The sequence below is a fragment of the Littorina saxatilis genome, linkage group LG1 (assembly GCF_037325665.1).
Source record: "Littorina saxatilis isolate snail1 linkage group LG1, US_GU_Lsax_2.0, whole genome shotgun sequence".
Taxonomy (NCBI): domain Eukaryota; kingdom Metazoa; phylum Mollusca; class Gastropoda; order Littorinimorpha; family Littorinidae; genus Littorina; species Littorina saxatilis.
The window spans coordinates 3,081,814-3,105,001 of NC_090245.1; the positions used below are offsets into that span (position 1 = coordinate 3,081,814).

The window sequence follows — 23,188 nt, forward strand, 5'->3', positions numbered from 1 at the left end:
CGTCCCTTCAATTCTTATACCCAAATGGTTCTAGTCCGTATTTGGCCAAGCACATGCTGAGTTTCTGAAGCCAAAATGGCGACCTTGTCGGGATATCAACAAACATTACGGTAAAAAGCAAGTTTTTATTGTTTTATGAGAACCTGAACTGTAATTCAGCTGAGTTAAATTATTTTTCTTGTGCTTGAGTCTTGATATTTGTTATTCAGTGGATGGGTAGTCGTGATTAAAGGGGAGAATTCTACATGTTCGCCCAGATGGAGAGTGTCAAAACAAACATCCTTTGGCTTTGGCTTTGGCTCACGAACGGGCAAAGTTTGAAGTCAATGGATGAACTCGTTGTCTATTTCACTAGAATATCTTTGGAGGGGTATTTTTTGTCACTTATCCAGGCTGATTGATTACAAATTTACAAATAATTGTGACAGCAATTCCAGGAAATAGCCGTACAACAATTAAACATCCTTTGCTATGCTTTGAAGTTTGCGAGAGCTTGGAATACCGATAGGGTCTAGATTCCATCGAAACCGTTAGTAGTCAACAAGATGACATTGACAATGAATATTTTTCTTGATCTAAGAACAAAACGACAGTGGCTATGGTTGCGCCTGTTTGACCCTTAGGGCCCTCCTCTAGAAAGGTGCATGTAATGATGTATCTATAGATCTATACTTGTCAGGCGTGCCTACAGCTGAAAGAGGCACCCAGGTACTTTAGTCTTTAGACCGAAACACATTTCTGATTTACATTTTGTCTTCCTAATTGTTAAATGCATTGTCCCCTTTCAACCACACAGTTTATTGTTTATGGTAGCACTGATGAGTGCTCATGTTGAATCACACTTTGTTTAACCTGCAGTGAGAGGCAGATGACATTAACTTGATTTTATGTGGCCTAGTTTCCCCTTGCATACTCTCCCATTGCCATTGCCATTGGTGTGGTCTCCCTCACTGGAAGGGTTTTATTTAGTAGATTGGTAGACGGGCGCAATGGCTTGGTGTTAAGACGCATGGTGGGTTAAGGTGGAGATTTTTCCGATCTCCCAGATCAACTTATGTGTAGACCTGCTAGTGCCTTATCCCCCTTTGTGTGTACACGTAAGCACAAGACCAAGTGCGCACGGAAAAGATCCTGTAATCCATGTCAGAGTTCGGTGGGTTATAGAAACACGAAAATACCCAGCATGCTTCCTCCGAAAGCGGCGTATGGCTGCCTAAATGGCGGGGTAAAAACGGTCATACACGTAAAAATCCACTCGTGCAAAAACACGTGTGTACATGGGAGATTCAGCCCACGAACACAGAAGAAGTAGATCGGTTGTACTGTTTCACTTTTACAATTACAATATAATTATTTACTTACTGGGTCACTGTTCGTTGTTTGATTCACAATGCGAAGCATAATGACTTTGGATTGGATGACGATGACAACGTGATGTAATCCTGGAAATGTGCTGCTGTCAGTAGTGGTCATAACTCTTAGAGCTTGTGTTGTGATTGTGGAAGATTAGAGAAAATCTAATCACCAGCTGTGAGGTGCTTCTAACTTAACTCACACTCGCAGCCAAGGATTAGTGTACACTAGTTGTTTCTAATAGCATAGCTAGTATACCAATTTTCAGTCTCTCAATTTCATAGTGATAGAAACTACACCAGAAATGTAGAGTTTGAATTAAAGCCCTGAGCAGAGCTGTCTTTATCAGTTTATGTTTTTAATCCTCTGCCCTTGAGATGGATGTATTCAGGAGATGGAATTGACTTGAACAAGTTTGAACACAGTGTTAAAAGACATGCCTTTCTTTGTTTTTTAAAACATGCAGGTGGCAGTGTTAAAATCCAGTCCCGATGACACATCAAAACACAAAGATCTACTGCTGTAGACAGTTGAGCTCATAACATATTGACAGTCTGTGGGAAAGACAGCCGAGATGGCGCGCAAAAAAATGAGGCCGTGGACTTTCCTGCTTCTCACAGTGACGTTGCAATTAATGCACCAGACATCAGAGACACAGACAGCCAAGAGTCCCGGTACAAGTCCCAGTCTTCTGCACCATCTTCATCACCCACACGATCAGCATCACCCGCATGATCAGCATCACACACAAGATCAGCATCATCCGCATGATCAGCATCATCCGCACGATCAGCATCATCCGCAAGATCAGCATTATCCGCAAGATCATCATTCGCACGATCACCATGATGACCCAGGGCCCAGTCCTGGTCCCCTTGATCCGTCCAACTGTAGCTTCTCTTCCTCACTGCCTGAAGAACAGCTTCGAGTGGAGTTTTCCAGTTCTGTGGTGGATAGTGGTAGGTGTACAGTTGTGATGAGTGTCAGGTTTTATGTTTGTATTTGGGTCATTCTCAGAAATGGTGGTCCAAAGTGTTACAAAGTAAAAAATAAAGTGTCAAGAAATACAAAATAATTGTTTTTACTATGAAGTCTATTGTTTGCTATACATAATGATGCAAAAATTAGACAAAAAGAGTAATTGGTTGCTGAATAAGAGACGTTTTAAAGTGTTGTATTTACGTGATGAATGTTGTAACATGGAAACCAAATTCCAACTTTAAACCACCTAAGCCTTCAATCCTTTGTGCATTTTTTATCAGTTCTGCAGTATTCTAGTTATGAAAGGTAAGGACTTCAACTAATATTGGTAAAAAAAATGACATTTGGAACTGACTAAGGTGAATGTCGCAACACAGAAACGAAATGCTTGAACCACTTTCGGTTCCTGTGCGACAGACATGAATCTGCACTGTTTGGCCTTTCCTGCCGGCAAAACCCGTCTGACCCAAAATAACTACACAAAACACAATTCGTCAGAGTTTGCTGTATTTGTTGAAAGTTCCTGTTGCGTTCAGATTACCCATTTTAAGTACTTGATGAATGTCAAACATCGACAATCAGAGGATACGAAAACTTCTTGGCTGCTTTGTTCCGCTAAACTTCGCGCTTTGAGAGACTGTTTGCACTCGATATCCTTCCGACACTACATTGTCGCCATCCGCGGTGTGTAAGTTTGTGACAAAGCTTTGCAGGCTCGACAATTAAGTAAAAACTATCTTCAGTCGTAACGTAGGTCGGGAAACGACGCCATGAGTTTCAGCAAATGATATGATTCTGGTGTTTTCTGTGAATATTTGGCTGTGATTCAAAGGACTATTTTCTTGTTCGAACTTCCTGTGCGCCAAAGAGCTAAAAATAGCCGTGATGTGGCAAAGTCATGGAGCACATTGCTGTCCGATGTTCGCGCGTCGAGTTTGGATACGATGCATTACGACATTCATAATTTTTTGTTCGAAGCCCGTAACTTCAAATTCAGCGTGAGTTTTTGCAAAGATGTGTTGCTACGTCCAAGACTGAACTCCTGACTGTCGATTGCAGTAATTTGTTGGTGTTTGCATGTTTGCATTTAGCCATGAGACTGAACATATTGTTGATCACGAAAGTCGTGTAACGCTTCGGCGATCCGGAAACGGCCGAACTTCGCAATTGAAAAGCACACAAAAACAACACCAACGTATAGAAACCATTTTTATTGACATACAACAATGCTTTAATGTCTCAGGAATAGATTCAGATAAAAAAAGTCGTGGTAGAAATAATGTTAATTTACTTTTTCATGATTTCAAATGTGTCACCCCTACTCACTCTCACTGGACCACCATTTCTGAGAATGACCCATTTCTTTGTGTGATGTCGCCTCATTGTTAAGCTGTATCTGACTATCATAATGTACACTAGCGAAGGAGATCATTTATAATGCTTTGTTCAAAGTGTTCAAAACTAAGGGTGCTGAAGGCAATGAAGGGTGCTTATTTCAATAATTCCTCCTCTCTCTCTCTCTCTCTCTCTCTCTCTCTCTCTCTCTCTCTCTCTCTCTCTCTCTCTCTCTCTCTCTCTCTCTCTCTCTCTCTCTCTCTCTCTCTCTCTCCCCCTCCCTCTCTCCCTCTCTCTCTCTCTCTCTCTCTCTCTCTCCCTCTCTCTCCCTCTCTCTCTCTCTCTCTCTCTCTCCATCTCTCTCTCTCTCTCTCTCTCTCTCTCTCTCCGTCTCTCAACCTTTCTCTCTCTTTTAAATTATAAATCAAATCTGTCAATAGATTTTAAAGTTTCAGCAATTTATAGAAAGTAACTAGTAAGAGGTGTGTTTCTTTGTGTGTGTTTCTGGGTTTTGTAATCAAATTTGAATGTAAAAGACTTATTCTGCAACTTCTGTAAGATACGTTTATGAAGTAATGTGCGTAAACCTTAAAAATAGAGCAGTAACAGAGAGCGGAAATTAGTTTTAATTTTGCTCACAATAACTTATACAAATTATGTGTTTGACTGTTTATTTGTGCAGAATACATCGTCTCATTTGCCGGCTATTACAGGTCCGCTGCCAGAAGAAGATTCATCAGTGCGGCTTTGCAAGACTGGGGTTTGTCATGGACAGTGCTACCTCGCTTAAACCCTGCCCAAACCTACCCCAGCGACTTCGATGTGGTCCAGGTATTACTCAAATTGTTCACTTCAATTCACGATACTTTCTTTAGCTTTTCTTAATTTCTGTGCTTGGTCTGATTAAAATTAAATTCACGATACTTTCTTTAGCTTTTCCTAATTTGTTTTTCTTTGTCCAATTAATATTTTCTTGAAATTTGAATGACCGTCACTCACTTACTGTTCTTGTTGATGTGACGGTTTATTGTTGTTTGCCTTTGAACCAGTTGTGCCGTTAGTGAAGATGATCGTAATACAATGTATATTATATGTAAATTGTTTAAAGAGGTATTAATTTCTTTGCACCTGTTAAGAAGCAGCTCAAATTTCACTCTGTGCATAGTCATTGTGTCATAATGAACAAGGTGGGAAAAGACACAATTTTGAAAATAACTTTGTCGGGTTTGTGTGGGTTGTGAAAGAGTGAATGCCCTTGCTTTTTACTCGGACAAACATTGGAGGGGCCAATCACTAGCGAGGGGTGTGTCGGAAACATGTGGACAGGAGCATTTGTGAAGTTATTTGTCAGAGGAAAAGCAAGGGCATTCACTCTTTCACAACCCATACAAAACCGACAGAGTTATTTCCGAATATCATCTATTGCACTTGTGTTGCCTTGTTTCAGTTGCATGGCAAGTTGAAGGCTGGGGTCAGTGCTTTGGAAGAGCACCCTCTCATCAGGAGAGTCACTCCGCATCGCAAAGTTGTTCGCACACTCAAGTACTCCAAAGGTACGTATTTTGTGAAGTTTTGTGAAAATTCACAAGTTATTGATAGAGTTTATGTTGCTTTCAAAGTTATCTCTGTTTTGCGTTCCTGATGTAAATGATTGCATAATTATATGCTGACAAATAACAAAAAAAGTTACTAATATGCGCAAAATTGAACACAGATTTATTATGCAAGAAATAGGGCAAACATTAAATAAATAATAATGCTTCTTTTTATTTTTCAAAATTAAATGTAAAGTGAATTTGCTTTAAAAAAAGAAAAGAAATAAAACAACACCCTCAAGTAGATAATGTATTGTATGTTCAAGGATGAAAAGCTTCCCCCTGTCAGAAAACAAGCAAGAAAATGTGCGTACCAGTATTGTAGTTAAAAATGAATGTTAGCATATCTGGATCTTGATAGAATTTAATGTAACGTATGAAGGATTGACTTGGGGGTTGCGTGTGTTGTGTTCAGTGGAGGAAGACTCGGGGAAGAAAGAGAAGCCTCCTAAAGGAGAGCCCCACCCCCACCCCTGTAACACCACTGTTGGCGGTAACAAGTCGTGGCCGGACACCCAGTCCTTCGACTCCTCAAGGGCATACAACTCTCGTCGCCGCAGTCTGTCTCTGGTCAGTGCACGCTTTCATCGTTCACCTGTAGTTGGGGGTTGTGGGTGTGTTGGGCTTTTTTATCTTTTTTTTTCAACAGTCAACACCAAGAAGAAGAATAAATGATAAACAGTGTGTTGTATTGGCCTCTATTCTTCTCGCTCCTTGCATAATACACAGTATACAAGACTTTTCCCTGCTTTTTACATTTAGTCAAGTTTTGACTAAATGTTTTAACATAGAGGGGGGAATCGAGACGAGGGTCGTGGTGTATGTGCGTGTGTGTGTGTGTCTGTCTGTCTGTGTGTGTGTGTGTGTAGAGCGATTCAGACTAAACTACTGGGCCGATCTTTATGAAATTTGACATGAGAGTTTCTGGGTATGATATCCTCAGACGTTTTTTTCATTTTTTTGATAAATGTCTTTGATGACATATCCGGCTTTTCGTGAAAGTTGAGGCGGCACTGTCACGCCCTCATTTTTCAACCAAATTAGTTGAAATTTTGGTCAAGTAATCTTCGACGAAGCCCGGACTTTGGTATTGCATTTCAGCTTGGTGGCTTAAAAATTAATTAATGACTTTGGTCATTAAAAATCTGAAAATTGTAAAAAAAAATAAAAATTTATAAAACGATCCAAATTTACGTTCATCTTATTCTCCATCATTTGCTGATTCCAAAAACATATACATATGTTATATTTGGATTAACAACAAGCTCTGAAAATTAAATATATAAAAATTATTATCATTTTTTTTTTCAAAATCAATTTAAAAACACTTTCATCTTATTCCTTGTCGGTTTCTGATTCCAAAAACATATAGATATGATATGTTTGGATTAAAAACACGCTCAGAAAGTTAAAACGAAGAGAGGTACAGAAAAGCGTGCTATCCTTCTCAGCGCAACGAATACCGCTCTTCTTGTCAATTCCACTGGCACTGCCTTTGCCACGGGCGGTGGAGTGACGATGCTACGAGTATACGGTCTTGCTGCGTTGCGTTGCGTTCAGTTTCATTCTGTGAGTTCGACAGCTACTTGACTAAATGTTGTATTTTCGCCTTATGCGACTTGTTCATCCTTGTTTTACTTTTCAGCTTTGCTAATGCATCGTATAATGTATTACATAAAAATGACCCTGTTACTGATTTTAAGACTCAAGGCAGGCTACTCCTTGTCCCATGTGTAAGTGATTCTATTTTTTTAATTCGCTTTCTCTTTGAAGAAAGGCAGGATTTTTGTCAATTTATATGTTAAGTTTCTGATAGATATGGCGTTTGTAAACCTTAGTGAAGATGCTTTGTTGACTGTGTGTCACTGCAGGGAGCGACGTACTGGATGTCAGCCAGCGGTCACAAGTCTCGCAGGTTGATGAGAGCGGTTCCCAAACAGATCACCGGTGCTCTTCATGCCGAGATGTTGTGGGGCCTGGGCTTTACAGGTAATGACTGTGTGTCCATGTCTCTGTGTTGGTCACTATTACTGAGATGTTGTGGGGACTGGGCTTTACAGGTAATGACTGTGTGTCCATGTCTCTGTGTTGGTCACTATTACTGAGATGTTGTGGGGACTGGGCTTTACAGGTAATGACTGTGTGTCCATGTCTCTGTGTTTGCCACTATTACTGAGATGTTGTGGAGACTGGGCTTTACAGGTAATGACTGTGTGTCCATGTCTCTGTGTTGGTCACTATTACTGAGATGTTGTGGGGTCTGGGCTTTACAGGTAATGACTGTGTGTCCATGTCTCTGTGTTTGCCACTATTACTGAGATGTTGTGGAGACTGGGCTTTACAGGTAATGACAGTGTGTCCATGTCTCTGTGTTTGCCACTATTACTGAGATGTTGTGGAGACTGGGCTTTACAGGTAATGACTGTGTGTCCATGTCTCTGTGTTGGTCACTATTACTGAGATGTTGTGGGGTCTGGGCTTTACAGGTAATGACTGTGTGTCCATGTCTCTGTGTTGGTCACTATTACTGAGATGTTGTGGGGTCTGGGCTTTACAGGTAATGACTGTGTGTCCATGTCTCTGTGTTGGTCACTATTACTGAGATGTTGTGGGGACTGGGCTTTACAGGTAATGACTGTGTGTCCATGTCTCTGTGTTGGTCACTATTACTGAGATGTTGTGGGGTCTGGGCTTTACAGGTAATGACTGTGTGTCCATGTCTCTGTGTTGGTCACTATTACTGAGATGTTGTGGGGACTGGGCTTTACAGGTAATGACTGTGTGTCCATGTCTCTGTGTTTGCCACTATTACTGAGATGTTGTGGAGACTGGGCTTTACAGGTAATGACTGTGTGTCCATGTCTCTGTGTTGGTCACTATTACTGAGATGTTGTGGGGACTGGGCTTTACAGGTAATGACTGTGTGTCCATGTCTCTGTGTTGGTCACTATTACTGAGATGTTGTGGGGTCTGGGCTTTACAGGTAATGACTGTGTGTCCATGTCTCTGTGTTGGTCACTATTACTGAGATGTTGTGCATGTGGGGACTGGGCTTTACAGGTAATGACTGTGTGTCCAATGTCTCTGTGTTGGTCACTATTACTGAGATGTTGTGGGGACTGGGCTTTACAGGTAATGACTGTGTGTCCATGTCTCTGTGTTGGTCACTATTACTGAGATGTTGTGGAGACTGGGCTTTACAGGTAATGATTGAGTGTCCACATCACCGTGTTTGCCACTTTTACTGAGATGTTGTGGTGTCATGAAGTGGATTATAGTGCAAATAAAGGAGTTACTTTTATGTATACGTGTTCTGCCCTATCTAATTACACTGACTCTTCACTCTTCACACTACACACTTCAAACACAGAATTTGGGAGGATACAGACTTATTAATTCCTCACAAATTACAACACAATTCTTCACTTCAAAACATCAATACCAATCAACTTCTCGACCACACAGTTCACACAATCTCATCACAATCACTCCATACATTGATTAATGATATAAAGATACTATTTCAATAATAAATTACTGCACAAGTTAAGGTGTTGACAGACACTCACGAGTTCGTATCACGGCTCACTGCATGTCGTCATTTACACATCCTTGTGCCGCTGAATCCATGTAGATGATGATTTCCCAGAAACTCTGGGCTTTACAGGTAATGACTGAGTGTCCACACCGTGTTGGTCACTATTACTGAGATGTTGTGGGGTCTGGGCTTTACTGGTAATGACTGAGTGTCCACACCGTGTTGGTCACTATTACTGAGACGTTGTGGGGTTTGGGCTTTACAGGTCATGACTGAGTGTCCACACCGTGTTGGTCACTATTACTGAGATGTTGTGGGGTCTGGGCTTTACAGGTTTTGACTGAGTGTCCACACTGTGTTGGTCACTATTACTGAGATGTTGTGGGGACTGGGCTTTACAGGTCATGACTGACTGTCCACACCGTGTTGGTCACTATTACTGAGATGTTGTGGGGACTGGGCTTTACAGGTCATGACTGACTGTCCACACCGTGTTGGTCACTATTACTGAGATGTTGTGGGGACTGGGCTTTACAGGTCATGACTGAGTGTCCACACCGTGTTGGTCACTATTACTGAGATGTTGTGGGGTCTGGGCTTTACAGGTTTTGACTGAGTGTCCACACCGTGTTGGTCACTATTACTGAGATGTTGTGGGGTCTGGGCCTTACAGGTCATGGCTGAGTGTCCACACCGCGTTGGTCACTATTACTGAGATGTTGTGGGGTCTGGGCTTTACAGGTCATGACTGAGTGTCCACACCGTGTTGGTCACTATTACTGAGATGTTGTGGGGACTGGGCTTTACAGGTCATGACTGAGTGTCCACACCGTGTTGGTCACTATTACTGAGATGTTTTGGGGACTGGGCTTTACAGGTCATGACTGAGTGTCCACACCGCGTTGGTCACTATTACTGAGATGTTGTGGGGTCTGGGCTTTACAGGTCATGACTGAGTGTCCACACCGTGTTGGTCACTATCAGTATCACGGCCAGTACAGAGGAACTCCCCTTTTACGACCTAACAAAAAATCTGTGAAAATCAGGTCTTAAAAAGGAGGGAGTCTTAAAACTGGTGTCATTTGAGGTTATGAAGAGAAAGCAAGGTCTTAACAAGGGGGTATTTGTGACCAGGCATGGGAATTGTCCACCCAAAGGCAAATTTCCGCCGATTATCCGAGTGTCCGCCGATAAAATAAACGGGGGAGGCGAAAATGATTCTGAAAACTGAATTAAATGGCAAAGTCGGAGCTCATATGACACCAATTTGCACAATTTGGGTTCCTTGGAGAGCATGCCCCCGGACCCCCCCCTAGTGATCGAGGCTAGGCGCATCGCGCCGTCGACTTTGATATAACTTACACATTTTCAGCCTTTTTTACTTTTTTCAATTCCCATGCCTGGTGACACCTGTGATGAAAGGAAACCCTTGAAAGCAGCCAACGTATCCCTACCGTGCAGGGGGCCAATGAGGACAGGTTTGTTTCGGTGAAGATAGACAAATGTTTGTATTTTTTATGATGTGTGCAGGAGCTGGGGTGAAGGTTGCTGTGTTTGACACAGGCCTGGCGTCAGACCACCCGCACTTCAGGAAAGGTCGTGTCAAGGACAGGACCAACTGGACCAACGAGAAAACACTGGATGACGGTATGTCACAGTTGATATCTTGCTTTCAACTCAGAAAATGTTTGGCATGCAAGTAAAGTGTACCTCCCCCTCTCCCCCCACCCTTTTAAGATGGCCAACATTTGGGGAAAAGCCGGTCTGAAAAGGGAGGTACATTTACAGGTGTTAACAGGAAATCTGAAAATAGGGGTCTTTAAAAACAAAAGGGGGGGGGGGGGGGCTTGATTTTGAAGGGTGATACAACCTTCTTTTTTTTTTTTTACGTTTTCGATTGTAAGAGGGCGGCAGAGCAAGATCTGAGACCCTGGTATTAAAGAATTGCAGTACACTTGCTTTGGTTTTGCAGAGTGACCTGAATTGTTTTTCTCATCCACCTAAACACAGTCAGTTATCTTCCTTCCCACAAACTAGGAACATATTGCAAGTATTAGTATGTATGTCCTTGTACATTTAAAACTTGAGCAACATTGATCATAGAAGAGAAAATCAGCAATACAGCTACGAGAAGAAATTTGTACTAGATAAACGAATAAAACTTTCATCAACAAACAAATTTGAATGAATGAAAACTCAGCCATGAATGACGCACACAGAATTGTCCTTTCCTAGTAAAATCCTACGACTTAATGTCACTCATCGAGCAAAGGTAAGAACTGCCGAGCACCACCCATGTGTGTTAGATCCTTGTGGATGTGTTGCTACTGTAATTACTGATGTGATTAATTTCAGGTCTGGGTCACGGAACGTTCGTGGCCGGTGTCATCGCGAGCCACAAAGAATGCCTTGGTTTTGCTCCTGATGCCGATGTCTACGTGTTCAGGGTCTTCACAAACAATCAGGTAGGTTTGATTATACCTATCAGTGAATAATGTTTGTAAAAGACAAAACATAGTTCATAAAACAATTGTCATTGGATTTCCCTTCTTTGAGCCATGTGACTCTGACTGTCGAAGTTGGCCACAACTTGTAAAAGCAATAACTTTCTCTATCCATGCTGAATTTCACACGTTGGTCAAAAATGCAAGTGACATATATACACTAATACAGCATGCCTTGTAACAGAATCATGATAGGCGCTCCCATGGGGTCGCCTTCACGCGGCGGGAGCGTTTAAACAGAGCTACCCCACCCCTTTACTTCTCTTCTTTTGTCTTATTTCTGCCTTACCAGTCCTTTCACCTATATTTCCTTCCAAGAAAACTCTCCCTACTATTCCCTGCAGTTTTCCAATTCTTTTCTTGTTGTCTTATTTCTACCTGACTGGATCCATCACCTTTATTTCACTTACCAAAAGTCTTCTTTTCCACATCCTTATTTCTCTGCACCCCGCATGTCGTAAGAGGCGACTAACGGATTCTGTTCCTCCTTTTACCCTTGTTGAGTGGTTCTTGTATAGAATATAGTCAATGTTTGTAAAGATTTTAGTCAAGCAGTATGTAAGAAATGTTTAGTCCTTTGTACTGGAAACTTGCATTCTCCCAGTAAGGTCATATATTGTACTACGTTGCAAGCCCCTGGAGCAATTTTTTGATTAGTGCTTTTGTGAACAAGAAACACTTAACAAGTGGCTCTATCCCATCTCCCCCCTTTCCCCTATCCCATCTCCCCCTTTCCCTCGTCGCGATATAACCTTCGTGGCTGAAAACGACGTTAAACACCAAATAAATAAATAAATAAATAAATCACGATAGGCTTGTTTCAAGACATAAGAAAGTCACTGTCACCAACTTCCACATTTTCTGCTACTTGTTGTTTTGTCCATCTTTTTGTTTCCCTCTGTGTTTGTTTGTTCGTCATGAAGAAGCCTCCATAGCCAAACATTTGATTTGTTTGTGTATATGCTGTTCTTGCATTGGTGAGTACAGAATTCTTTTGCAGACCTGTTTACCAGTACGATTTGGGCGTATTTTGTACGCCAAATTATTATCAGTACGCAAATACGCGACACACACACAAAATACGCCTAAGAAAAAGTCTAGAATACGTTTTCCGGTGTTGGTGTGCTGATTACGGGATGGTACAACTGATACCGGTTTCGGTCGGAGGGAGATAACCATGACAGCAAGTCTTCAGCTGTGGAAACCTTGTTCAGTTGTTGGCACGTGCGATCGTCTGGACAATCGTGGCAAAATGAAGCGGAAAAATGTGCCAGTTTCGGATGACTGTACCAAATCTAAACAGCAGAAGCAGCAGATTTTCTTGGAGAAATATAAGAAAGAGCCAGGAATTGTGGAGTCTACTATGGGAAAAAGTCATGCACACTGCAAGTATTGTAAATCAGATTTCTCCGTTGGCCATGCTGGGAAATGTGACATCGAACGACACTGCAGTTCCAAATCTCACCTGGACAAGGTTGCTGCAAAGAAATCCGCTGAAAGCTGCCTAGGAATTATGAAGTTCATTCCCGCAAAGCAAATCCTGCCAGAAGAAAAGGCTGTAGTCTGTGCTGAAGCAATGTTTTCTGAGATGATTGTAAAAATGAACTTGCCACGGTCAACCACAGATGTTATTTCACGAACTTCATCTTTTCATTATCAATCTGTTTGGAAGACACTGGTTATAATGCTATAAACTGACAGGTAAATAAAATTGTTTTATCCCTGTTGTATTGGAAGGAGTGAAATTCTGAAGGTGTTCACAAGACATGCTATTCTTACACAAACACGTTTGCACCCACGCGTACATTTTCCCTAGCCCATATGGCTTTGCTTGCAAAGTACACCAACTTTTTGAAAAATACACTCAACCTTTTGGGAAAGTACTCTTGCCTCGGGTTTAGGGTAAACAGGTCTGCTTTTGTGTTTCAACCCTGAAAGATCGAAGTTTTTAGTAGCGGATGAGTTTGGTATGGGTTTGTTTTTTTTATCTGAAAAGTTCCAATAATTGCGTACATTTTGAAATGTTGACAAAGTTGATTTTGTCCTGTGCCAGGTGTCGTACACATCGTGGTTCCTGGATGCCTTCAACTACGCCATCCTGAAGAAGATCAAGGTGCTGAACCTGAGTATCGGTGGGCCCGACTTCATGGATCACCCCTTTGTGGATAAGGTAAAGTGGGTCTCATTCACCAACACCTTTCCCACAACTGACCCATCATTTCTGGCTCAGTTTTATCAACCAGAGCTGATTATTATGAGAAAGTGCCCGACTGGGTGAGAACCATCCGCTGGGTCGAGTAGGTTGAAATTAAAATTTCTTCGAGATTTCAACTAATTTGACCCGCAAAGTCCCTCCCAGTTGAGCACTTTCTCGTGCATTCTACCCCGGGTGTTATTTCCAGGTTTGAAAGTAAACCAGCAATTCCTGTCTGCAAAATTTGTTGTAGCCATGGACAAAGTTAATAGTTCTTGGTACTAATAGTTATAGATTTTTTATATGTACAAATGAAATGTGAAGAAAACTTCAGCTTGAGTCGAGTCTATGTTTACTCACCGATGAGGCCTGGGTGCTTCTCAGGACCAGGATGGTACTCCTTGACAGTTTGGAGAAAACTGGATTAGCCTGCTGAAAGTGTGGATGTTTGTGATTAAGTGAATTAATATTTTAATTATGTTCCATGGTTTTTAATTGTGCAGGTGTGGGAGTTGACAGCCAACAAGGTGATCATGGTGTCGGCCATTGGTAACGATGGACCGCTGTATGGGTAAGTTGTCAGCCAACAAGGTGATCATGGTGTCGGCCATTGGTAACGATGGACCGCTGTATGGGTAAGTTGTCAGCCAACAAGGTGATCATGGTGTCGGCCATTGGTAACGATGGACCGCTGTATGGGTAAGTTGACAGCCAACAAGGTGATCATGGTGTCGGCCATTGGTAACGATGGACCGCTGTATGGGTAAGTTGTCAGCCAACAAGGTGATCATGGTGTCGGCCATTGGTAACGATGGACCGCTGTATGGGTAAGTTGTCAGCCAACAAGGTGATCATGGTGTCGGCCATTGGTAACGATGGACCGCTGTATGGGTAAGTTGTCAGCCAACAAGGTGATCATGGTGTCGGCCATTGGTAACGATGGACCGCTGTATGGGTAAGTTGTCAACCAACAAGGTGATCATGGTGTCGGCCATTGGTAACGATGGACCGCTGTATGGGTAAGTTGACAGCCAACAAGGTGATCATGGTGTCGGCCATTGGTAACGATGGACCGCTGTATTGGTAAGTTGTCAGCCAACAAGGTGATCATGGTGTCGGCCATTGGTAACGATGGACCGCTGTATGGGTAAGTTGTCAGCCAACAAGGTGATCATGGTGTCGGCCATTGGTAACGATGGACCGCTGTATGGGTAAGTTGTCAGCCAACAAGGTGATCATGGTGTCGGCCATTGGTAACGATGGACCGCTGTATGGGTAAGTTGTCAGCCAACAAGGTGATCATGGTGTCGGCCATTGGTAACGATGGACCGCTGTATGGGTAAGTTGACAGCCAACAAGGTGATCATGGTGTCGGCCATTGGTAACGATGGACCGCTGTATGGGTAAGTTGACAGCCAACAAGGTGATCATGGTGTCGGCCATTGGTAACGATGGACCGCTGTATGGGTAAGTTGACAGCCAACAAGGTGATCATGGTGTCGGCCATTGGTAACGATGGACCGCTGTATGGGTAAGTTGTCAGCCAACAAGGTGATCATGGTGTCGGCCATTGGTAACGATGGACCGCTGTATGGGTAAGTTGTCAGCCAACAAGGTGATCATGGTGTCGGCCATTGGTAACGATGGACCGCTGTATGGGTAAGTTGTCCCTTTACAATGAAGACCTACAACTTTGTCCTTCATCTTTCTTGGTTTCTTTTATGCGACATGATTTGGAAATTAGAAGTGTCAACTTATGTTTATCAAACACATTTGAAATCTACTTGATAAACATTTTTTTTTAATCAGATTTAACTTCTGGGTAGTATTTGGTTGACAAGCACAAACTGTGATTGCAGGAAGTTGAACTCTGTACTCATTGTCAGGAGAAAGGATAGCTGAACTGTGATTGTCTATCTTGTTATGTGTGCAGCACACTGAACAACCCCGCTGACCAGATGGACGTGATTGGTGTTGGGGGCATCAACTTTGAGAACCAGATTGCCCGCTTCTCGTCCCGAGGAATGACCACTTGGGTAAGTTCCTTTCATGGTGGCACTTGGCTGAGGCAGGCAGATGGGGGTTCCAGTCTTTGGTACTGGGACTGAGAACTGACGTATCCCATTTATTTCTCTCAGTGAATACATGTAGTAGGAACTGTGACCATGACATAAAATGTGTGAAAAATGTTTTGCGTGTGTTTACATTTTTATGTGTGCGTCTTAGTGTGTGAAGTGTGTTTGGTTTGCATGCAGGTGCTTGATTCTTTGCAAGAAGGTACTCTGCATTGGGTTTTATTTTAGGGGGGGGGGGGGGGAGGGTTGGCTGGCTGGTCATGTATAGATTAGTCCCCTCTCTGGGCGAGGGCTGGTTGAAAAAAAGCTCGTTGTATTGCTTACGCCACAACCCTCGAAAAATAAAATTTGATTTGATTTGATTTGATTTGTATTTCTGTGGTTGTATGTGTATGTCTGAGAATTTTATTTGAAAAGAGCACATGTTTAAATGTTTCAGGAGTTGCCTGGTGGCTATGGACGCATGAAGCCGGACATCGTCACATACGGATCAGCTGTGCGTGGATCTGCCCTCAAGTAAGGCGTCCAGATAACTGTTCTAGACCATACAGCTCAGTACAGTGGGTAGACCATACAGCTCAGTACAGTGGATAGACCATACAGCTCATTACAGTGGATAGACCATACAGCTTATTACAGTGGATAGACCATACAGCTCAGTACAGTGGATAAACCATACAGCTTATTACAGTGGATAGACCATACAGCTTATTACAGTGGATAGACCATACAGCTCAGTACAGTGGATAGACCATACAGCTTATTACAGTGGATAGACCATACAGCTCATTACAGTGGATAGACCATACAGCTCATTACAGTGGATAGACCATACAGCTCATTACAGTGGATAGACCATACAGCTCATTACAGTGGATAGACCATACAGCTCATTACAGTGGATAGACCATACAGCTCAGTACAGTGGATAGACCATACAGCTCAGTACAGTGGATAGACCATACAGCTCAGTACAGTGGATAGACCATACAGCTCAGTACAGTAGATAGACCATACAGCTCATTACAGTGGATAGACCATACAGCTCAGTACAGTAGATAGACCATACAGCTCATTACAGTGGATAGACCATACAGCTCAGTACAATGGATAGACCATACAGCTCAGTACAGGGGATAGACCATACAGCTCAGTACAGGGGATAGACCATACAGCTCAGTACAGTGGATAGACCATACAGCTCAGTACAGTGGATAGACCATACAGCTCAGTACAGTGGATAGACCATACAGCTCAGTACAGTGGATAGACCATACAGCTCAGTACAGTGGATAGACCATACAGCTCAGTACAGTGGATAGACCATACAGCTCAGTACAGTGGATAGACCATACAGCTCAGTACAGTGGATAGACCATACAGCTCAGTACAGTGGATAGACCATACAGCTCAGTACAGTGGATAGACCATACAGCTCAGTACAGTGGATAGACCATACAGCTCAGTACAGTGGATAGACCATACAGCTCAGTACAGTGGATAGACCATACAGCTCAGTACAGTGGATAGACCATACAGCTCAGTACAGTGGATAGACCATACAGCTCAGTACAGTGGATAGACCATACAGCTCAGTACAGTGGATAGACCATACAGCTCAGTACAGTGGAACCCCCTTTTAGGACCTCCACAAATCTGAGAAAATCAGGTCTTAAAAAAGGAGTGAGTCTTACAATGGGGCTACATTTACACAGGTTATGAACAGGAAGTCTGAGAAGAGGGTCTTAAAAGGGAGGGAGTCTTAAACTAGGGGGTCATAAAACGGGGTTCCACTCTACTTAAAGTCATTGTGATCAGTGGCTTGTCTGATGGAGGATTTATGGCTGGTGTGGTCCCCTGAGGTCATTGTGATGAGTGGCTTGTCTGATGGAGGATTTATGGTTGGTGTGGTCCCCTGAGGTCATTGTGATCAGTGGCTTGTCTGATGGAGGATTTATGGCTGGTGTGGTCCCCTGAGGTCATTGTGATCAGTGGCTTGTCTGATGGAGGATTTATGGCTGGTGTGGTCCCCTGAGGTCATTGTGATCAGTGGCTTGTCTGATGGAGGATTTGTGGCTGGTGTGGTCCCCTGAGGTCATTGTGATGAGTGGCTTGTCTGATGGAGGATTTGTGGCTGGTGTGGTCCCCTGAGGTCATTGTGATGAGTGGCTTGTCTGATGGAGGATTTGTGGCTGGTGTGGTCCCCTGAGGTCATTGTGATGAGTGGCTTGTCTGATGGAGGATTTGTGGCTGGTGTGGTCCCCTGAGGTCATTGTGATCAGTGGCTTGTCTGATGGAGGATTTATGGCTGATGTGGTTCCCTGAGGTCATTGTGATCAGTGGCTTGTCTGATGGAGGATTTATGGCTGGTGTGGTCCCCTGAGGTCATTGTGATCAGTGGCTTGTCTGATGGAGGATTTATGGCTTGTGTGGTCCCCTGTGGTCACGTGTGTTATGTGTCAAATGTACCGCCCTGCCAGCAAGAAACAGACATAGTCCCCTGTGGTCACGTGTGTTATGTGTCAAATGTGCCGCCCTGCCAGCAAGAAACACATAGTCCCTTGTGGTCACGTGTGTTATGTGTCAAATGTGCCGCCCTGCCAGCAAGAAACAGACATAGTCCCCTGTGGTCACGTGTGTTATGTGTCAAATGTACCGCCCTGCCAGCAAGAAACAGACATAGTCCCCTGTGGTCACGTGTGTTATGTGTCAAATGTGCCGCCCTGCCAGCAAGAAACAGACATAGTCAATGGAGGAGAGAAGCTAAATACATGTATGACAGACAGTAGGGTTAAAGATTAGGTTTGACGTTTTAATGACAGCTTCTTCTTAAACTTGAAAACTAGTTCTGCTCATATAACATATTCAACTTGAGTCGAGCAGAACAGGAACAAGGGCCTGCAGGTGACACCAGGAACAAGATAACCATGAAAATGGACTCACCAGAAACGTGGACAATAAATGACTAACATGGACAGGTTTCAACCAAAGGTTTTCATTAGCAAAAATAAAAACAATATAAAAAGAAAAATGACAGAAAGAGAAAGAAGAAAGTCAGTCAAGAAAAAGACTATGGACAGTACCTAACATTCAGTCAAACTTTTTTGGGGGGATGGTTGTTTTTGTTCTAGCTGCTGTTGTTGTTTTATTTGTGAGGAGGGGGGGTAATTGGCATCCACACCAGTTTTGTTGAACTAAACGATGTCTTATTCCATCCTGCAGGTCAGGTTGTCGGTCCCTGTCTGGAACCAGTGTTGCCTCCCCTGTGGTGGCTGGTGCTGTCACGCTGCTCTTGAGGTGGGTTCGAACACAACTTGCAACACTCTTTTCTTTGGGGGGAGGGGGGGGGGGGGGGTTTCTCTTTAGCAAAACAGGCATTACAGTTGAACCTGCCTTGGCAACTACCTTTCCATAGCAACCACCTGCCCACAACGATCCCCGACAAGGATTTGTTTGATATAATTCACCTTTCCATAGCAACCACCTGTCTATGACCATCACTTTTGGTCGGTGGCTTGGTGGTTGTTACATCATTTGAATGCTTTACTCTGTCAGTGGAGAGCAATATAACACAACAGTGTAGAGGAAAACTACTAACATAGATACATAACGCATCGTTCCAATGAGATTGAAACAGCTAACTAAGGGTAAACAAGACATCCTTGGAATGCTTTACATTAAAGGCACAGTAAGCCTCCTGTAAACCATCAGATACTGTCAGGAGCACAAACACCCTTCCATTTGAACGCTCACCAAACGGGAACATCCTAGGTGCCCTACGTAAAGAGCGAGCAATTTTTAAAGAATTAATTTTGCGCCGATTGCTCAGAGACAAATCGGACCGTGGTGCGTTTTGGCGCTAGACCTAACTTTTAAAATCTAAATAAAAAATTGACAGTTTGTTACACAAACATTCTTAACACTTTCGTGACGGGAGGCGACTATATTAGTAATAACGCTGCAACGCCCACGGACGGGAAGCGACTATTTTAGTATTAGACATACAAGGTACACGACTCGTGATTGCTTCCCGGTTTTTGAAGCTTGCAGTAAATTGAGTTGTTTCCCTTGATACACGTGGTTTTCTCTTCCGGCTTGATCAAATTAATGCAGATTTGCGTGGTGTTTTCGAACAAAAAAAATGAATCGAAGGCGAGCCTTGTCACGGGAGGAGATTCTCCGGATGTTGGATCTTGAGGATCCTGTAGATCATGATACATCGTGTCGTTTTAGCCTCAAGAAAGCGATAATAGCAGTGATATTGAGGAAGAAACGGTCCCGTTGTTGCTAGTACGAGTCGGCAACTACACGTGGTAGGGGGTGATACTGCTAGACGAACATGTATCTCGGAATCGTGCAGGAGCTATGGGGGCGTGGCAGCACTGATAACAATGGATGGCTGGAGCCTTCAAATCCTTTTGGAATTGTTCATAGGTGGACAGTTGGTACTTTGTTGTGAAAATGTGACTTATATTCAATATGGATTACCTAGACATCATTTGGTGAGTGTTACAGTTTTGTTTCATTTGAGTCAGGATGCTGTGAGTGAATGCGTGATTTGCTTGTTTTTTTCTTTGTACTGTCTCCTTATTTCTGTGTACAATGTTAACAATATTTCAGCTAATTCATAGGTTTTACACCTTGTTTGGTTATAACATTATTAATAATACTTTCTGTTAAAAAATAACTTTTAAAAAAAGCAGTGGAAAATAAAACACACACAAAAAAACGTTAAAAAACACAAATTATCCCCCTTTCACCCCCCTTTCACCCCCCTTTGCTAAAACAAATCGCGTGACAAACTTATAAATAGCACGACTGAACGGGGCATCCATTTTTGAATTAGTACACAAAATTTGGTGGTGATTGGACTTAATTCAAGCTTGCTAGACAGATTTCTTTACAGTTACTGATTTTTGGGAAGTTTCTTGGTGGCAAGCTTGGGCAGGCAGGACGTTAACGCCGTGGCAGTGCTAGTCACAATAGTGTTAAATCATAAAAAAATTCTTTTTTCATCAAGACAAGATCAGTACAATTCGAACTTTTGAAAGTTTGAAAAAAGAAAAGCCCGGAAGCAGGATCACGCAAGGTTGTGGTTCTCGTAGCAGACGACGGTTTATAGGCATCGCCAGTTCCTCTGAACAGTCAAAAGCCATTGCTAGAGTTCTTGTGAACCACAGCCGTTTGTTTCGTGCACAGTGAGAGGTATATAATAACGTGCTATTGCAGATAAGCTCACATCGAGTCGCATTCAAATTACTAACTGACGACCACATTGTGAAAAAGGGAAACTGGATCACACGGATTTACGATGGCTCAGGGGTAAGATAAACCACGCAAAAATAAATTCTTTGAAAATTGCTCGCTCTTTACGGAGGGCACCTAGGATGTTCCCGTTTGGTGAGCGTTCAAATGGAAGGGTGTTTGTACTGTGTGTAAAAGCCTGACAGTATCTGTGATGGTTTACGGGAGGCTTACTGTGCCTTTAACAATGAAGAGAAAAATAGCAAACACAGATGAATAACGTATCATTCCAATGCTTTACCATAACAGTGCCGTGTTGGAGAGGTCCCATGTCATCAACCCAGCCAGTGTCAAGCAGGCCCTGATAACACTTCCTGTGAATGCTTTACCCTAACAGTGCCGTGTTGGAGAGGTACCATGTCATCAACCCAGCCAGTGTCAAGCAGGCCCTGATAACACTTCCTGTGAATGCTTTACCCTAACAGTGCCGTGTTGGAGAGGTACCATGTCATCAACCCAGCCAGTGTCAAGCAGGCTCTGATAACACTTCCTGTGAATGCTTTACCCTAACAGTGCCGTGTTGGAGAGGTCCCATGTCATCAACCCAGCCAGTGTCAAGCAGGCTCTGATGGCGTCAGCACTGAGACTTTCCGACGTCAACATGTTCGAGCAGGGCTACGGCAGACTGGACCTGGTGGCTGCCTTCCACACGCTCAGGGCCTACAAGCCTCAGGCCAGGTAACTACCTGTCTGTGTTATCTGTCTTGTCAAACTTCCACACACTCAGGGCCTACAAGCCTCAGGCCAGGTAACTACCTGTCTACTGTGTAGCCCCCCCTGTGGGACTTAAAATGGGGATTCCGCTGTATCTGTCTTGTCAAACTTGAACTTATTTTGGTTCTGTCGTGTGTTTATGAGCAGCATTTTTATTAACTTTTTCGTGCGCACTTGGTCTTGTGCTTGCGTGTACACACGAAGGAGGATAAGGCACCAGCAGGTCTGCACATAAGTTGACCTGGGAGATCGGAGATTTCCACCCTGAACCCACCGGGTGTGGCTGGGATTCGAACCCAAAAACTTGAGCTTGGGAGGCTGGCGTCTTATCCATTTGGCCACTGCGCCAGTTTACATGCACGCCGTGCTAAGTGAGATTTACTTGTGTTTGTGTTGCAGTCTTGTTCCTGGCTACATTGACCTGACGGAGGACCCCTACATGTGGCCATACTACACCCAGCCTATCTACTATGGGGCCATGCCCGTCATTGTCAACGTACGTTTTCTTTTTCTTTGTGGGAGAAAATGTGTGTGTGTGTGCGTGTGTAAAACTGTCTCATTTTTCACTTGAACTTCCTTTTCAAATGACTTTCCTTGTATCTTCCTTGTATCTTCCTTGTATCTTGTACACACACTCACTTGTTCCTTGCATCTTGTACACACACTCACTTGTTCCTTGTATCTTGTACACACACTCACTTGTTCCTTGTATCTTGTACACACACTCACTTGTTCCTTGTTTCTTGTACACACACTCACTTGTTCCTTGTATCTTGTACACACACTCACTTGTTCCTTGTATCTTGTACACACACTTACTTGTTCCTTGTATCTTGTACACACACTCACTTGTTCCTTGTATCTTGTACACACACTCACTTGTTCCTTGTATCTTGTACACACACTCACTTGTTCATTTGTGACTGTACGATTTAGAGAACAGTTTTACCTTAATGTTTGTTCTTTTTTTTCCCAAAGGTTTTTTACCCGCTCATTTCATGAAATGTTGTGGTTTTTATCTTTGCAGGTTACAATTCTGAATGGTATGGGAGTTTCTGGGAAGATTATAGACAAGGTAAGTACCACTTTGATGATTTATGACTAACCAATCGTTCTGTACAATGTCCCAAATCAGAAAATGTATTATGTACGATCTGTTCTCACAAAAGGCTCTGCACTTCAAGAACTGCAAGATTTTTCTGTGAAGCAATGAAACGAATCATATTTCATGAGACTTGTCAGTACTTCATTCAGTTATTTGCTTCAGAACTGCATGGAAATTACAATTAAAGGCTCATATGCTTCTGATTTTTTCCTTTTTTGTAAATGTACAGTGGACGCCCAATGAAAGACTCCCTCCCTTTTAAGACCTTGGTTTCTCAGGCTTTCTGTTGACAACGTCTGTAACTTGACCCCCATTTTATCACCCCCTCCTTTTTTCAAGACATGATTTTCTCGGATCATTTGAGGTCCTAAAAGGGGGGTTCCACTGTACCGTGTTTCAGAGTGCAAGAGTACTGTGTTTCAGAGTGCAAGAGTACCGTGTTTCAGAGTGCAAGAGTACCGTGTTTCAGAGTGCAAGAGTACCGTGTTTC

The 23,188-nt window shown here is 43.0% G+C and overlaps 1 protein-coding gene across 1 annotated transcript in view; it reads left to right on the forward strand.

Moving 5' to 3' along the window:
- LOC138959419 (membrane-bound transcription factor site-1 protease-like) overlaps positions 1-23,188 on the forward strand; it is a 78,955-nt gene continuing 55,767 nt past the window's right edge. Inside the window, exons 1-16 of the mRNA XM_070330902.1 lie at positions 1-110; positions 1,820-2,312; positions 4,352-4,500; positions 5,117-5,222; positions 5,680-5,834; positions 7,136-7,253; positions 10,333-10,449; positions 11,158-11,267; positions 13,360-13,476; positions 14,004-14,071; positions 15,434-15,536; positions 16,015-16,091; positions 18,798-18,872; positions 21,393-21,557; positions 21,993-22,089; positions 22,621-22,668. Coding sequence (XP_070187003.1) covers positions 1,928-2,312; positions 4,352-4,500; positions 5,117-5,222; positions 5,680-5,834; positions 7,136-7,253; positions 10,333-10,449; positions 11,158-11,267; positions 13,360-13,476; positions 14,004-14,071; positions 15,434-15,536; positions 16,015-16,091; positions 18,798-18,872; positions 21,393-21,557; positions 21,993-22,089; positions 22,621-22,668 — 1,890 coding nt within the window. The 5' untranslated portion in view covers positions 1-110; positions 1,820-1,927. The remainder of the gene's footprint in view (positions 111-1,819; positions 2,313-4,351; positions 4,501-5,116; positions 5,223-5,679; positions 5,835-7,135; positions 7,254-10,332; positions 10,450-11,157; positions 11,268-13,359; positions 13,477-14,003; positions 14,072-15,433; positions 15,537-16,014; positions 16,092-18,797; positions 18,873-21,392; positions 21,558-21,992; positions 22,090-22,620; positions 22,669-23,188) is intronic.